Source organism: Natrix helvetica (genome assembly GCF_964273705.1).
Source record: "Natrix helvetica genome assembly, chromosome: 6".
NCBI classification, from domain to species: domain Eukaryota; kingdom Metazoa; phylum Chordata; class Lepidosauria; order Squamata; family Natricidae; genus Natrix; species Natrix helvetica.
The window spans coordinates 42,115,606-42,134,142 of record NC_138553.1 but is presented as its reverse complement, the minus strand read 5'-3'; the positions used below and the strand labels follow the sequence as shown (position 1 = coordinate 42,134,142).

At 41.8% G+C, this 18,537-nt stretch overlaps 1 protein-coding gene across 3 annotated transcripts in view; it reads right to left on the bottom strand.

Moving 5' to 3' along the window:
• The window catches only part of PPFIA2 (PTPRF interacting protein alpha 2), a 232,043-nt gene that overhangs the window by 37,478 nt on the left and 176,028 nt on the right, over positions 1 to 18,537 (bottom strand). For all 3 annotated transcript variants that reach the window (XM_081956679.1, XM_081956680.1, XM_081956681.1), the window contains 6 exons: positions 17,151 to 17,286; positions 15,549 to 15,769; positions 13,576 to 13,813; positions 12,835 to 12,864; positions 10,181 to 10,311; positions 7,483 to 7,637 (listed from right to left, as the gene is read on the bottom strand). In XM_081956679.1, the coding sequence (XP_081812805.1) occupies positions 7,483 to 7,637; positions 10,181 to 10,311; positions 12,835 to 12,864; positions 13,576 to 13,813; positions 15,549 to 15,769; positions 17,151 to 17,286 (911 nt within the window). The remainder of the gene's footprint in view (positions 1 to 7,482; positions 7,638 to 10,180; positions 10,312 to 12,834; positions 12,865 to 13,575; positions 13,814 to 15,548; positions 15,770 to 17,150; positions 17,287 to 18,537) is intronic.

Sequence of the window (18,537 nt, the reverse complement as noted above, 5' to 3'; positions counted from 1 at the left end):
GATATCTCTGTGGTCATGTGGCTGGCATGACTAAATGGCGAAGGTACATGGAACGCTGTTACCTTCCCACCAAAGGTGGTTCCTAGTTTTTCTACTTGCATTTTTACATGCTTTCGAACTGCTACATTGGCAGAAGCTGGGACAAGTAATGGGATCTCACTCCATTACGTGGCACTAGGGATTCGAACCGCCAAACTACTGACCTTTCTGATCGACAAGCTCAGCATTTTAGCCACTAAGCCACCGCATCCCTAAAAGCTTTATGCTAGGTTTATGCAAATTCTTCAAGAAAGATATAAAGTAGCTAATTTTTCCCCAAGTTGTTTTTAATTTAAGAAGGATGAAAAATTTGACAAAGGAAAAATCTTGCCAAATAAGTGATGGGTGAAATCTACTTTCTCCATAGCGCTGCTTGGAGAGTCCAAGGAAGGGTTAACACAGCCTGTTTGCCCATGGACTGAGTAGATTTTTCCCCTCTGGCCACGCCTCCTTTGCCTCTTCTGGCTCAGTTTTAAAAACTCAGTCCGCCCGATAGGACGAGTTTGGGGAACCCTCAGCTTTGAGTAAATAGACTGGGTTCTCCAATAATATTTTTAGAGTATTTTATGTGTCAATATTAAGTTGTTATTAGGATTTTTCCCCAGGTTTTATTATTTTGACTTTTTATTTTCCTTTTCTATTTTTTACCAAGAAGAGGATTTCCAAAAGTAAGGCTGAGGCAGCGATCGGTTCCACAGCTGCTTAGTCGCAGCTGGGGGAACAAGCGAGGCCGCTTGTCCGGCGTCTGCTGGCGAGCGCAGGGAAGGACGGCAATCCCCGTGTTTCCCTGGTCGCTTTGGAGGAGAGGCTTTTAAAAAAGCCCTTGCTTCTCCAAACGGCGTCTTTTGCCGATCGGGAGAGCGGCGGCCATTTTGAAAAGTGCTGCTTTGGCGCGCTTTTCGGCTGCAGCCAATAGGAAGCGCCTGGACCTTAAGTGAGGCTGTTGGCGCGCAGAAGAGCCGGCGGCCATTTTTTTGGAGCATTTTACCCACCGGAAAGCAGCAGCAAGCAGCAGAGACTCTCCGCCTCAAGCAGACAGCCGCGGAGGATTGCGAGGGCTTGCCTGGGTCTCCAGCAAGCCTGAAGTTCCCCAGCCACCTAAGGGGAAGCGGCAAGGAGTGTCCTGGTGCCTGATCCAGCCTCCCATCTGAGTCTGCAGACGCTTCTGGAGCCGTCGGGCCAGCGTCCACTGCCCTTCCCTCAGCAGCGACCTCTTCGACTCAAGCTCAACCAAGGATGGCTGATGAAGGTTTGGAGCGAAGGGAGGAGCTGGCAGGGCCATCTGCAAAGCGCAGTAGGCCAGATCCCTCAGGCCAAGGGAGAAAGGGAAACAAGGGCGCTGGGGGGAAAGCTTCCCACTCTTCAGCTGGGAGCAAGGCCCCCAAAATTCAAGGGGACAAGGGGCAGGACTCCCTAAAGGACAAGTCTGCTAGGCCCCAGGTTCCTTCTGCACCCTTACCAAGTGAGGCTGGGCCAGTTCCTTCCCCACCCATTCAGAGGGAGATAGAGCAGGGGGAGGAAATGGGAGATAGATCCCCATCCTTCTGTGATAGGGATTCCATGTCAGGATCCCCTGCAGCCTCTCTCGGTTACCCAGGTTCTCCTAGCTCTTCAGTCAGGGAGGATATCCCCTCCTTTCAATGTTGTTTTCATGCAGAGGATCAGAGAGATCCTCCTAGGGGTGCCAGGGGACAGGCCTATGACCAATCCAGGCCTGTAGAGGACAAGGGCCCAGCTATGTCAGCAGAAATGAGGGATCTCATCACGCAGGCTATTTCCCAGGGTGTGGTAGAAGCCATGAGGCTACAGGAAGGCAGGGGTGGCAAGGCCTCTAGGCCTGTTCGCCCCCTGGGGGAAAAGTGGACCAGAGTCCTCGATTCCCCGGGCACTTCTATCACCACAGAGGTGTCTATGTGGGAGGAGGAGACTGCTGAGGAATTTGCTCTCTCGGAGGATGAGGATATGCCTCCAGACAAGCCCTCCTTCACAGGCCTCTTTAAGCCATCCTTATTCAAGGCCATTTTACACAAGGCCAGAGCCTCTACTGAGCTTGGTGCCAAACCTAAGGACAAGGAAGTCCCCTCTACTTCCCAGGACCTCATGGCAGGGCTGTTCAGCGAAACAACCCCTGACCCAGAACTGATACCAGTCCCTGACATGTTCATGGAGGTTATTCAGCGCCAATGGGCGCAGCCAGGTACCCTGGCCAACCCCAGTGGCGCAGACAAATCAATGTACCCCCTAGAACCTAGACTGGAGGATGTTTTGAAACCTCCAGAGGTGGATGCCCCTGTGGTCTCTCTGACCTCTAATTCTAATCTCCCGGCCGAGCTATTAGAAGGGTTAAAGGCAGAGGATAAGAGGGCAGAAAAGGCTTGTCTCAAAACGCACCAGGCGGCTGCCTGGGCGATCAAAACATCCACTTCTGCCTCGTTCTTTACGAGGGCATCCCTATTATGGCTGCGCCAACTCAGATCTCAGCCCCCATCTGAAGCATCTCGTTGGCGACATGATCTTAACAAGATCATTACGGCTGTGGAATATGCCTCTGATGCATCCCTGCATGCAGCGAAATTCGCCTCCAGGGCACTAGCGTCCAACATCACTTCTCGCCGCCTGCTTTGGCTTCGGCACTGGCAGGCGGACATGAAGGCGAAGTGGAAGCTGGCTTCAGTTCCATTCAAAGGGGACAACCTCTTTGGGGATTCCCTAGAGAAATTCCTAATTGAGACAAAGGATAAGAGGAAGATTCTCCCTTCCACCTTCAGGAAGCATGACAGGAAAGGTCAGGGCTCGTTCAGGAAACAGGCCTTTCGGGCACAGGAAGGTGCCCAGGCCTCCACCTCTTCCTATTCCTCTCTGAGACAGTTTAACCAGTCCTCTGACAGGTCCCAGGAACGAAACAACTTTTCTTCCAGGGGCAGACAATCCAATCAAGGGTCCTTTCGGAAGCCCTTTCGTGGGGGCTCCCACAACCGTCAGTTTAGACGTGGGAAGTGACCGTCTGGGGTCTCCTCCCATCGGGGGCCGCCTGCAATTCTATGCAGACCGTTGGGAGGAAACAACCTCGGACAAGTGGGTCTTAAACACCATCAGGAGGGGTCTAACCTTGGAGTTTCTATCCTTCCCTCCGCGAACCTTTGTTCGCTGCCCGCTATCCAAGAACCCTGTAAAGAGGGCTCTCATGCAGGCAGAAATAGATCATCTTCTGCAGATCAACGCAATAGAGTCAGTTCCTCCAGAACAGGAAGGGAGGGGGTTCTATTCCATTCTCTTCCTGGTCCCCAAGAGTTCAGGGGGGTGGAGGGCCATTTTAGATCTGAAGCGCCTGAACAGACATCTGGCCTACAAGCGCTTCAAAATGCAGTCTCTTCAGTCGATCCTAAGCTGCATGCGACAAGGAGATCTGCTCACCTCCATCGATCTCAAGGAGGCGTATCTGCATGTGCCCATCCATCCCGCACACAGGAAGTTCCTGCGCTTGTGTTACAACGGAAAGCACTTCCAATACAGGGCGCTTCCGTTCGGACTTTCTTCTGCACCCAGAACATTCACGAAGCTTCTTGCAGCTGTGGCGGCCCACCTGCGCAAGCTTCCAGTCCGCCTGGAGTGCTATCTGGACGACATCATCATCCACTCAAGGACTCATCAGCAAGCGGTGAGAGATGTAAACATCACAGTTCACACCTTACAGGACCACGGGTTTTCCGTAAACATGGAAAAAAGCAACTTGACTCCTGCCACACGCATACAACACCTGGGCGCCATAATAGACTCAGTATCTTGCCAGGTGTCCCTGTCTCCGGAAAGAATCCGCAACCTCAGGAGCAGAATCCGGTTGTGTCGCAGGAACAGGTCCTGGCAGGTGGTGCAGCTATCCCAACTGTTAGGGATCATGATTTCTTGCCTCAACATAGTTCCCTGGGCACGTCTTCATGCAAGGGAACTGCAATGGTTCTTGCTTCCAATGCAAAGAGCAAAGATCAGCAACTCCACCAGGAAAGTTCGCATCCCACCAAGAGTGACTCGGTCTCTGAGTTGGTGGCAGTCTCGAGCAGTGGAGAAGGGTTGCCTATTCAGAGAACCCGACAGGATCGTGGTAACGACCGACGCCAGTCTCTACGGTTGGGGGGCGCATTGCCAAGGTCAGTTGGCGCAAGGCAGGTGGTCCAGCGCGGAGGCAGCCCGGAGCATCAATTGGCTAGAACTCAGGGCAGCCCGGCTTGCGCTGAGGAGATTTGCAGAACAGCTGAAGGGGCACCACGTTCTGCTACTGACCGACAATGTGGCCACAAAGGCTCACGTGAACCGGCAAGGAGGGACCCACTCCAAAAGACTCATGTCAGAGGCGGAGGCCATAGGACGATGGGCAGAGATCCACTTAGCGTCGCTGAGGGCGGATCACATCTCCGGAACCAGCAACGTGAGTGCGGATTGGTTGAGCCGTCAGACCATCGACAACTCGGAGTGGCAACTTCATCCGGACCTGTTCGCACAGGTGGTAAGGAGGTTTGGTCTTCCACAGGTCGACCTGTTTGCCACGGCGGCAAACACACAGCTCCAGCGGTTCTTCTCCCGCTACAAGTCAGCACAAGCGGAGGGGACGGATGCCCTGAGGTCCAGCTGGCCTCCAGGTCTTCTTTACGCGTTTCCGCCCCTCCCTCTGATCCCGCAGGTGATCTACAAGCTGCTGAAGGAGGGGGCGGAGCTCATTCTGGTGGCTCCACATTGGCCCAGGAGATCCTGGTTCGCGGACTTGGTCGATCTGTCTGTGGAACAACCGTGGAAAATTCCTCCAGACCAGGTATCCTTGCATCAGGGGGCCATCAACCATCCAGAGCCCCAATGGTTGCAGTTAGCCGTCTGGCACTTGAGGGGCAGCTTCTGAAAGACCAGAGCCTCTCAGACAACGTCATTAAAACTATCCAAGCTTCCAGACGTCCGGCCACTACTCGCATTTATGACGCGACTTGGGCTGCCTTTTCTTCCTGGTGCAGCCAACGGGACATTGACAGTGTGGAAGCGTCCATCCCTCAGTTATTGGACTTCCTACAAGAGGGCTTGGACAAAGGACTGGCGCCAGCCACACTCAGGCGCCAGGTTGCTGCATTATCCACCATCTTAGCCAGACACCAACTTCAATCCCTGAGTCACCATCCTCAGGTCAAGAGCTTTTTGAAGGGGGCCTACAACATTCGACCCCAGGTGGTGCACAGGTACCTGACCTGGAACCTACCCTTTGTCCTGCAGGCATTGACAGCGGCTCCCTTCGAACCTTTGAGGAAGGTCTCTCTTCGGCATCTGACTCTTAAGACTGCCTTCCTCATAGCCATTACTTCAGCCAGAAGGGTATCTGAGATTGCGGCCTTCTCGGCCAAGGAAGAACTGTGCATCATTCACCCAGACAAGGTCATCCTACGGTTAGACCCCGCCTTCATGCCGAAGGTGAATTCTCATTTTCACAGGTCTCAGGAGGTTATCCTCCCGAATTTCTGTCCCAGCCCTCAACACTCCAAGGAGCGCAGGTGGCACAAATTGGACGTGCGAAGGGCAGTCCGCATTTACCTGAAACGAACTAAGGACATCAGGCACTCCGAGGCCTTCTTTGTGTCTTTTCAGCCAGGCTCGCTGGGTCGCAAGGTGTCATCTTCAACCATAGGTCGGTGGCTGCGGGCTTGCATTAAGATGACATATGACCTTCAGGGCAAGCCGGTTCCACCTCGTGTAACGGCACACTCCACCAGAAGTGCGGCCACGACCGCGGCCTGGGCGACTCAAGCATCTATTCTGGACATTTGCAGAGCGGCCACGTGGGCGTCTCCCACGGCTTTCATTAGAAACTACAAGATCGATTCCTTTGCCTCTGCCGAAGCCTCGTTTGGACGTAGAGTATTACAGGTTATTGAGGCTCCGGACATTGTCACCTCTTCCCGCCCTGGGACACCATAGCTTGGGCATGTCCCTTCCTTGGACTCTCCAAGCAGCGCTATGGAGAATGACCGTTGTCTTACCTGAACGGTCATTCTCATGGCGCTGCGGAGAGTCCAAGACCCACCCAGGGTAATTGTTTAGCTCCGAGATTGTATCTTTACACAGGTGTGAGCTGAGGACGTTTTCGTCGGACAAGACCTCGTTTTTAAAACTGAGCCAGAAGAGGCAAAGGAGGCGTGGCCAGAGGGGAAAAATCTACTCAGTCCACGGGCAAACAGGCTGTGTTAACCCTTCCTTGGACTCTCCGCAGCGCCATGAGAACGACAGTTCAGGTAAGACAACGGTCATTCTATCAGAATTCTAGAGTCATAGAAGGATAGCTATGATTATGTGCAGTTGGTAGCCCTGTCTCATGTCACAGTTGTCACCTATTTTTTGGTAATTGCTATCCAAGTTTTACTGTGTGTGATTTTTAAAACTCAGCAGATTTACCTCTGAATGGAATCTTTTCACGAAATGTGACAAACCCTAGCAAAGGAAGCTTAATTTTTAGAATTCTTGATGCTCTCTGACCCTGGTTATTTGCTTGTAGCCATTTCATTACCTGACTAGGTAACATCTTCAGTGCTAGCATCATGTTAGTATTGATTACAAGTAGTCTTGACTTACAACAGTTCATTTAGTGATGGTTCAAATTACAATGGCACTGCAAAAAGTGACTCAGGACCATTTTTCACACTTATGACCATTGCAGCATCCCTATGGTCACATGATTAAAATTTAGACTCTTGGCAATTGACTCATATTTATGACGATTGCACTGTCCCGGGATCATGTGATCACCTATTGCAAGCTTCGGACAAGCAAAATCAATGGGGAAGTCAGATTTACTTAACAACTGTGTCACTAACTTAACAATTGCAGTGATTCACCTAACAACCGTAGCAAGAAAGGTTGTAAAATGTGGCAAAATTCACTTAACGAATGTCTCACTTAACAACAGAAATTTTTGCTTCAATTGTGGTCATAAGTTGACGTCTATCTGTAAATTGCCTATTTGGATAATGAAACAATCAAGTCCAGAGAGCCCCAAGGACTCATAGCTCAACCCTGAGCTACATATATTCTCTTCTATTGGAAGTTTAATCTATGTCAGGGGTGTCCAAACTTGGGAACTTTAAGACTTGTGGACTTCAACTCCCAGAATTCCCCAGCCAGCATAGCTATGCTGGCTGGGGAATTCTGGGAGTTGAAGTCCACAAGTCTTAAAGTTCCCAAGTTTGGACACCCCTGATCTATGTCCTTCAATCACTTAAGAAAATATACAGTAATTCTGTGACAGTAAATATGATTGATGATAGCGGAATGACATGGATAAATATAATCATTTTAAAAGACAGGAAAGCAAAATGAAACTGAAAGAGAAGCTAAAGCATCTAGGAAAGAGTAAAAAATAATACTTTTAAAAATGACAGGAAAGCTATGATCTGAAACTGGAGAAGTATGTCTTACTTAGCTGTCCAAGTCGTGCCTTCTCTTTTTTACCAAACAAGCGTCCAATTGAAGACTTTATTCCTTTCTTCTTGGGAGCTTTGTGCAAGGAATCCTGGCTGCTATTGACACTGCCAAAACCAATACTTTCTGGTTCCAAGGATGCAATCAAACTACTAAAAAAGATACACAAAAAATAGGGAAACTATTATTGTCCTGACGAATTTCCATCACGAAGTCCACAACTTGTCTGCTGTGGAAACAGGTTTTATGAAATCTAATGAGAGTATTTTAGTAATCTGAAACAATAATCAAATTAATTTCTGATATATAGTGTGATAATAGAATCTTTTTTTGCAATATTTAGAACTTCACATTTTTCATGTTTTAATCTTGATTGAAATAATTGAATGAAAAGACAGACATAATTCATCAAAACTCTGTTAATATAAGTATGGCTAGAAAGATTTTCGAATGTTTTTGATCAGAACCAAATGTTGAAATAAATGATATCTAAGCTATGGCTACCACTATTACTACTGCTTTGATTTTATCTATCCTAAATAGGTGAAGTAACATATTTTCTCCAGTAGTTGTAATGTAAAATAAGTTTCTGATGTAATTATACTACCCTCCAAAAATAAGTTGATGTTCTTCAATGACTATGATGCTTCCTAAGAGTAGCAATCAGGGGTGAAATCCAGCAGGTTCTGACAGGTTCTGGAGAACCGGCAGTGTAAATTTTGAGTAGTTCGGAGAACCAGTAGTGTAAATTTTGAGTAGTTCGGAGAACCAGCAAATGCCATCTCTGGCTGGCCCCAGAGGAGGGTGGGAATGGAGATTTTGCAGTATCCTTCTCCTGGAATGGGGTGGGAATAGAGATTTTGCAGTATCCTTCCCCTGCCACGCCCACCAAGTCATGCCACCAAGCCACACCATGCCCACCAAGCCACGGCCACAGAACCGGTAGTAAAGAAAATCGAATTTCACCACATGTCACTTTTTCAGAGAGTCCTATTTAAGAACTATACTTCTTTTAACAGTAGATATTTTGTATTGTAAGCCAAAGCTTGACTTAATCCTTTATTAATTAGACAGAAGTGTCAAAAGAACCTTCAGCAGTATTGCTTTGTTTATTTACTCATCCTGCTTATCATAGTCTATCCATTTTTACTTGAGAGCAATAGTATGATTCTTACTAGAACATTTCTTCTTTCAATAAAATATGGAAATGAATCTGTCTGCCTGCCTATCTATCATCCATTTTACATAGAAGGTATTTCTATGTATAGGCATGAGATCAGATTCTTAACTCAAAACACAAATAATATGTACACAATTTCTCACTTATGGCAAGCTCAGAGATATGACAATTATAATTCATACGACTGACTTACACATTAATATTAGTGAATATGAGCAATTATGAAACTCTAATAAATATACATTGGGATAAGTTTTCCTTTCCAGTTGTCATCCATATATATTGGGACTTCCATTTCTTCATTCCACTGGTTAGAGTGGAAATAGACCTACTTAAAGAAGGAGAAGCAGTTCTAGGAGAACCCTATGAGCTTTGGAGGTACAGTGGTTAGAATGTAGTATTGCAGGCTTACTTTGCCCACTACCAGGAGTTCGAGTCCAACCCAGATCGACTAAGCCTTCCATCTTTCCAAGGTCAGTAAAAAGAGGACCCAGATTGTTGGGGACAATATGTTGACATTTGTAAACTGCTCAGAGAATGCTGTAAAGCACTATGGAGTATAATATTGCTATCTTCTAAGATCAACTAACATTTTGGTTTTTTGTTTTATTGATTGAAGTGTAACTGTTTGTGACTGCTTGTAAAACATCCTTAGAGCTGTCAATTCTCAGATGCTCAACTTCCCTTTTTCCTTTTACTGCTTATAAAACCTTTCTTCTTAGTCAACCTTTAATTTATCTTTCTTAGTGGCAAGAATATACAGATACATGAGCACTAGACAGCAAAATCTCCAAACTTAGCTTTGCTAACATGCAACATTTACTGATTCAATTAGGGTGAAAGTGAAAATAATTATAGTATTTTTTACAGTCAAACATAACTTCTTATACAAAAATCCTCCTACTATGGATTTTTGTTATGTTATAAAAGAACAAAAAAGTTTAAATCAATTTTATTGTTATTATTTTTTAAAATTATTAAAAATTATTCCTTCTACTTTCTGAATTCATTAGACATCTCTCCACTTCTTCCAGGCCTCCCCCCCCCCCCTGGGGGTTGAATTACTGTGTTTTCCTTGGGGCAAGAAACTTCTTTCTCTGACTACTTCAGAAATTACCACTGGTAATTCCTCACCATCAAAAATACTGACTGCAAGGGCTACAATAGAGTATCCAAATACTAAAACCCTATCATTTAACTATCTTCATAACACGAGTAGTTAGCACAATGGAATTTAATTACACTCTGATTTGTTCATTTATAATCCATGACAAGAAAATATCAGAAAATGATCATGCCTCACTTGATTAACCAAAAAGAGCATGGAATTAAAGACCAGTTATTCAAATGGAAATGGAAAATGGAAAGCATATCTGAAAAACTGATCTAAATAAATTTCAGGACAACTGAATTCAACTAGCACACAGCAAAAGTCATGTGAAACTCAACTTGAAACTTAAATAGATGAATCCACTTAACACGACACATGGCTATGCTAAACAAACCAATTCCTACCTTCTGGCATCATTGTGGTATGAAGAAGGTAGAGTGTGAGTCATTCTTATGGCCCTAGGTGTAGGTGGAGGAGACGTTTCACATTTTATTGTGGCCTTGTCTTCATGTCCATCTTCTTCAACTACTGCAATCTACAAGTAAACAGTTTTATAAAATGCAGGTGAAAACTCTTTTAAGGGATTGGGAGGGGAAAAAAACCTATTGGAAAGCCAACTCCTTTCCAAGTAAGGAAACCAATCAACCAAACACACAAATAGCATTCCATTCCTAGAACAAGATATAGAATAAAAGTACTAAGTGCAAGTTATACAATGATAGCAATATAGTTCCAATTTCCAGGACTGAATATGAATCAGACACACATTTAACTTTTGCTGTAGTTGCTATATTACATATTATTCTTTAATTCAGAAAATTATAGGCTAGTTTCCTGAGCTGGAGAGCATATGCAAAGTAGGATATAAGTGGAAATAAAATTTATTTAACTTTTTCTCATTTTTAAATCCTAATAAAGGACTGCAGAACAAGATTCAAAGGAGTTTTTGATGTATTTTCATTGCCCTTTGCCATTCAGATAAACAACATTTGAAGTAAAATGGACAAGTTGGTAGATAAAATTGGCCCCTCACATACTTGGACTTTTCTATATTCTGTGAATCCAATATAAGTTGTTCTTTAGTTACAACTGTAACGGAGCCTGCCTATTATGGTTGCAAATGGTGATGGCCATTTAGTGAAGTGGCCTCACTTAACAATCTCGTCCCCTGCTCTTCCTGATGCAGCTGTTAAATGAACACACAGGTCATTAAGCACAGTACAGGAGTGTAGGGGGTCCTGGGAGGCCTATGCAGGTCCTGTCTCACTCACCTGCCTCAGGCCTCCCAAGCTACCCTCCCCCCTCAAGAACCCTATACTCTACTTCTCATCCCCAGCGTCCCTACAGTCCATCAGTTTTCTTACCATCCAGCGACCTAGGGGAGAACAGGCGGTCTGCCACTTGCAAGCCTTCAGCTACCTACTCACCCAGCAACTTGCAGGACTCAGTTTATTCCAGGCTCCAGCAACAGTCAACTTACCTTTATTTTTTGCAGTTTTTGGGAGACACCCAGCCTAATTCAATATCAGCTTTCTTACTTCTTTCTTTGCCTTGTAGCAAACTCAATGCTATTCTGCAATAGTTACTATTTTTATAATACTGTAGAGAGCTCCATTTTCCAAGGAGGCTCCCTTTGTTTGTGAAGTTTATGGAGCCTCCTTAAAAAACAAGCCCCCTATAGGTTCACAAGAATAACACCTGCTTTGCCATGAGGCTCTATAAGAATACTGAGTATTTCTGTGGCCTGGAACAGCTGAGTCATAAGTCCCTGAGTGGGAAGACAGCTGGAGGCTTGTAAGCTGCAGATGACTGATCTTTCCTTGGTCATTGAAGGATTGCAAACTCTGTCCACATGACCTCCACTTCCTCACTGGATGGGAAGGAAGATGGAGGGATGCAAGCTCTAGCTGATTTACTTGGGCTACAGCTGGCCTGATCTCCTTTAGTGGCAGGAAGGGGGGTGAGTGCTGCTGTGTATCCCTGCAGTTCATTGTAAGGGTGAATGACTGCAGGAGTGCTGTAGTGGCCGTAACTTTGAAACTGGGTCATAAGTAGCTTCTGAGAATGTCAGTTGTAATTTTGAATGGTTGAAGTATAACACCAGATTGAAGGCAGGTCTGTCTGTCCACGTCCCTCTATTTCCAGCTTTGATTAATTTTATATACATATTTATTTCTATAAGGATGGTATAAGAGTCTCTAAAATGTACACAGTTTTATGAAAATTGTAAAGAATGAACCAATGTAGTTTTATATGTATGTATCTGTGTGTATATATATATATATATATATATATATATATATATATATATATATATATATATATATATATATATATATATATATATATATATATATATATATATATATATATATACATACATACATACATACATACATACATACATACATACATACATACATACACATACTAAATAAGAATTATTGTGAATAAAATTATTAGAAAATGATTTTCAATGATGGCATAAATCTAATTTATTTGGTTTGGATTTTGAGAATGGAAATGATTGAATGCTAGCTTTAGTGTTTTCACCACTAAAATAATTTCAGAGAAAAGTTAGAGCATTGTAACAGTAATAAAACCACAATCATTTACATAATGTTATTCAATTTTACTTCTAGAATAGGGGAGGCAAAAGTAAGGAAACTATCAATCATTAAAAGGTAAGATATGTTTAATAAATATAGTATAAACAATATTAAAAGTATGCTCTATTTGTTCTGTCACATAATTAATTCCTAATAGAGGTGACATAGGGTCCCTTCTTAAACATTTAGATAGGGCTCCATTTTGTCCAATGTGGGTTTCCTGAGAAGGTTCTGTCTGCCTCACAGGAATGCAATGATCTCTTCTTGGATCATCCAAATTAGCTGCTTCAACTACAATGAAGCAAGAGGGTTGATACTTGAAGGATTTCAACATCCTCAGAAAAACTGTATCTTGGGGAAAACATTCGTAAAGGTCTAAATTTGAAAGTGCTAGAAATAATTAACACTTGTCAGAGAAAGAAAACAAACATTTTTTTTAAAAAATGTACCTTTCTTCGATGTTTCCTGAGATCACTTGGCTAGAGTTGATAACGAAGAAAAAAACAAAGTATTTTCAGAAATATTATAGATTTTTATACATTTTGTGTTCCTTTTTATTAAGATGCATTCTGAGATTTTCTAAGCCACACAAACTATTAGCTCTTAGGATGACATTTCTTTCCATTACACCAGCCCCACTGCCATTGAATCCAAAACAAAATTTGGCCTGAACTCAAGGAGACCAGACTAGGTTTTCACTTACATCAGGGGTGTCAAACTCATGTCGTGGCAGCGTCACATGATGTATCGGGACTTTCCCCCCTTCGCTAAACTGAGCATAGGCATGGCCAGCACATGATGCGTCCAGCCCGCAGGCTGGGAGTTTGACAGCCCTGACTTACATTGTAAGTTTAAAGAAATATCATTAACATTTTAAAAACATTGTCTTATAAATGCACAAATGATAGCAAGCGTCTATGCCAACAGTTTATTAACACATTCTGTTTTTAGAATTTTACTTTTACTTTTTCTTGTGTTAACACTAGGAATTGGTCCAAATCAAAAATTTATGATGGCTTGTGTTAACAGTTAATAAGAAATTATCGCAAGTGCACGCAGGTGCACACACACAAATCAAAAATAAATAATAAAAAGAGGAAATAAACAAGAAATTAAAAAAATAACCCTATGTAGAGGATTCCTTAAATATTAAATAAATGTAGTGATCAAGAGAAAGCTATACTTCTTACCAGTGTCATGATACCCATCCGATCTATCTCTCTAGCTGGGCTGCGTGGAGTGAGTTTAGGAGTTGAGTGGCCACTGGGAGGAGAGGAGCTTGCTAATGAAGATGCAGTGATTGAGCCAGTAATTGATGTTCCAGGATGAACCCTGGCTAGATTTAAGCCTTCTAGACTCACACTACCAACTCTGTTTTCTATTTCTTCAGCACGTAGTTCTGTAGATTCTTTTTCTTCCTGGATTAACCTGTAATAGTGAACAACACAAAGGTACGTCATTTTTTGTGACAATATTGTTTTAATATGAGTGTTAATAGAAGTTGGGAATGTTCTCTCTGGCCACTACTCGGAATGCTTTACAGGAATGGCATACTTTCAAAGTAAATTGGAGTAATCACCGTAAGTGGCAGTTATCAGAAAATGATTACAAGATGTTTGAGCAGAGAGCTGCATATTGTCTCTCCCACCCTTTGTCCTCTGAACTAATATGCTGTCATCAAAAATAGTGGAGATGGAGATTAAATGTCAGTGCACAAAATTTAATTGCCATTTTAAAAAAATAAAATCGTTTAATAGGTTAAGTGGTGTGCATCAAGAAATATTCACGTTTAAATTTGTTAGCTTTTAAGAATTCTTTTTAAAAGTAGCCATGATGAGTACAATTTGCATCGGGAGTTGATTGAACTGCTGGAATGATATAGTTTATGTTTTAAATTTCACATCATTTCCAGTTACAACTGTCAATTGTTATTTGCCCCTTTCAGAAAATGTGCTGTGCTCATATGCTTTTACTATGAGGGGCTGGACAGGCTTTCAAAGCAATAAGTTTAGCTCAAGAAAGTAGCATGAGAAAAAGGATACCATTTTCCCCTCTCTATTGCCATGTTGCAACTATATAGTTATTAAGGTTTTGTAACAACATAGCAAAGAAAAATTTGGCATATTCGTCTTTTATCAATGTGGATCTCTTTTTTAATGCATTAAATATATTGTTCCTCCAATGTAAACAAAATATTAATACTGATCTTTCATCTCTGATTTCTGCTTGCCTAGAATTTTCTAAAAACATTCAGAGTTTAGTTCTAGTTCTAGTTTATTAAATTTATAAACCGCCCCCTCTCCCCGAAGGGACTCGGGGCGGTGTACAGACAATAAATATATAATAGACAACAAAACAAAACACAAAACCCCAGACAAAACAACTTAAGTACACAGTCTGTACAGTAACCATAAACTAACTGATAATTAAAACCAATTAAAACCAATTAAAATACCCCAGAATTTAAAAATTTAAAATGCCATCCAGGAAGGTCAGGATTAGATTATACTTATAATTGCAATTGGGCCGGGCCAGCTAATTGGAACAAGTGGGTCTTGAGTTTCTTACGGAAGGAGCGGAGATCAGCAGTAATTCTAATATCGGGGGGGAGGTCGTTCCAGAGGGTTGGGCCCATCACAGAGAAGGCCCTACTCCTGGGCACCGCCCGCCCGCATTGCTTAGCGGATGGTACCCGGAGGAGTCCCTCTCTGTGAGAGAGGATTGGTCGCAGGGATGTGTGGGGTAGGATGCGATCCCGCAGATAACCAAGAAAGGCTTAAAAATGAACAAAGAATTCAGCAAGGTTTCTAAGGTCATATTATATGTACTTTCAATCATTAGGATTCCTCTTCATTTTAATGTCAGCATCTCCCAGATAATTTAGCTTTGAGAAACACTGACTATAATCTGGTGTACAGAAAACTACCATAATATCTTTTAATTTGGGGAGTTTGCAAAAATGTAACCTATATTAATAATTTTTAAAAATCCTGAAGAAGGCAAATGGCAAGTCACCTTTATATATTGTTTCAAAGAAAATCAGATGTCCATAAAGAAACCAGAAATCACATTGACTTAGTTTTTATACTATTAGGAATAAAATATTGGATTGTTCTAAGATTTTATTTGTGTGTATGTGTTTGTGTGTGTGAAGTATGCATACCTGATTTCTTTATTGATTGCATCTAGTTGTTCCTGAAGCATCATAGCAAGGGTCTGAGCATCTGAATGTCCACTTGGTGACAAAAGATCCATTGAACTAAAAATTGTATCTCTATCATCATCATCTATATCAGACATTTCAGTGTCACTCTCAAAATGATGGCTGCTTAGAACTCCAACTGGCTGACTTCTATTCCACTCATGATCTCCAAGAGATTTTACCTAATTACGAATTGTAGAAATGCATATAGATCAGACTGATTCTAAATGATAATTTTCACAGGAGAGCTTATATTTTAAAACACCATTGCAATTATTAACACTTTTCAATTTTCTTAGCCATTTGTGCACTTAAACCATTCTTATTAATTTCTAACAGCTGCATTGTGATATCACACTGATCTTAATTTCAGTCTGTTATAAAAATAACAAGATTTATCTTACAAGAGGCCCGAAATAGTTTAAGGAAGGTTTTGTTTTCTGTATTCGTGACCACTATCACTGTAAGTCAATTTAAAGTCATAACATAATATTATAGATATCCCAGGATGATTTAATATTAAAGGCAATATTTATGGACACTATACTTTTATAACAAGCTACGTGGCGCAGATGATTAGAACACAGTATTGCAGGCTAATTTTGCTGACTGCTGGCTGCCAGGAGTTTGGCAGTTTGATTCTCACCGGCTCAAGGTTGACTCAGCCTTCCATCATCAGTCAGTAAAATGAGGACCCAGATTGTTGACGGCAATATGTTGACTCTGTAAACCGCTTAGAGAGGGCTGTAAAGCACTGTGAAGTAGTACATAAGTGCTAAGTGCTATTACTATTGTTTGTTTTTTTTAAAGGCTGAAATGAAACTATACTGGAAAACTGAACCTCCATTAAGCCCTGTCTATGGATTCCAATCCAGTAAGTAGAATAATAGAAGCTAATATTTCAAGAATTAACCTGAAAAAATTGTATAGAGCAATATGATTTGGGTGTAATAAATAGCAAATAGCTCTAGCTCATTTCTTCTTCTTATACTCTGATTTGTAATTGCATTTTATGTTTAATACCATATTAGAATTGCATTATTAGTGTAATTTTAAGGCCCAAAGTATGTAATCCTACTTCTCCCTCAAATATAAAAATTGTTTTATAGCCTTTAGATAATACGTACTTTACCCAGTGAGAGTTATCAGAGAGATAATTTCAAACAGGGCCAGATTATCCACTGAGCACAACAATACAGTGCCTAAGTATATGAAGCTTTTGGGGTTTTCAAAAGGTTTAGGCCCAAAGATGATTAAACAATTAGAAGTGTGTGTGGGTACATGTACATGCAGTAACACAGTTTTTTCTACATTTTAAATATATGAATGGCAAAAATAGAGCCAATGTCTAAAAAATGTGGCCTTACCAACTGAATGAATAAACAAATCTATGATCCAATTGTAGAATCCACATAATGTCTATAATTAAAGCTATTATCTATAAACGTACGCAAGGACGATGGAAAGTTAATTCCAGTCCTGGCCTTAGCTGGCAACATGTCTTAAGTCAGCTGTGCTTATGATTGCAATTTTATTAAAGAAAAAAATGATTAAAATATAAACCTTTGGTTCATCTCTTCGGATTCCCATACGACCCCTTCTCGGTCTTCTTATCACTTTAGTAGATCTATAATCTGGTTGACTATCAACAAGTGAGCCCACAGAGTACCTCAGTTCTGCTGATGAATCAAGATGTGTCCTGAAAAACAATTGTGGCAGAGGATTTAGATTTAAGAAAAACCCTCAAATTTCACTTAAAATATATTTATTTTTACCATATGCAGAGGATATCATCCTACACTTTGCTACCAACAGAACAATAAAAATAGAGTATGCTTCCTTGCACACTGAAGGGAATTTATAAGGTTTGGATTTTAATGAAAAAGGAAAAGATAATATATATCTTTGATCAATCAATATATTTTTATGTAGGAATGTTTTTTATTATCAGAAAAATGAGACTGGAATTATAGAGTCAAAGGCTAAAAGCTCAAACTTCAATTCATCAGCAAGTTGAGGAGAGAGAGGGGGGAGGGAGGGAGGGAGAGAGAGGGAGGGAGAGAGAGGGAGGGACTTAAAAGAGAAGCTATGAGGATTATACTTAGGTCATACCAACATAAACTAAAAATGTTCCTTTCTCACTTCCAAGATTAACATTTGCTTTTTTGTCAAATATCTAGGACAGGGGTGTCCAAACTTGGCAACTTTAAGACTTGTGGACTTCAACTCCCAGAATTCCCCAGCCAGCTGGCTGGGGAATTCTGGGAGTTGAAGTCCACAAGTCTTAAAGTTGCCAAGTTTGGACACCCCTGATCTAGGAAGACCAACGCTAACAAGATGGCAGCCATACAGATTTCAAATGATGGATGCAGTGTCAGAGAATGCACATTTACTTAGCTCGAATAGATGACACAGTTTAATCAACAAGACCCAAAGCAACCCAAAACCAATGAATTTTGCACAGCATCTCTCAATTAAAAAATTATTCTAGAACCATATATGTTCAGAAATATGCATTTAAAAAGAAATCAATTTTACAAATTTATATTTAATGGAAAAAATCATTAAAAGAATGCACTTAATGAAGTTAAGTAAAAAATTAGTATAAAATTTAATAATTTATGAAACAACCCATCTGAAAATGAATAGACGAGAAATGATTTTATTGATCTATGACATTTATATTTGAATTCCATGAAAAAATAGGAATACACATGCAATTAATAAATGAAATTCATTTATTATCTAATTCATTTCCTATTAAAATGTTCCAAGAACTGAAAAATAAAATAAAATCACCCCAAATAAATCCAGGATCAATAAGGTAAATAATAATCTTAGCTTCCTTCCAACCAGAGGTGGGTTCCTATCGGTTTGGACTGGTTCGGCCGAATAGGTAGTAACTTGGTCTGCCACGCCCTGAACCGATAAGCGCCATCTTATCTTTTGC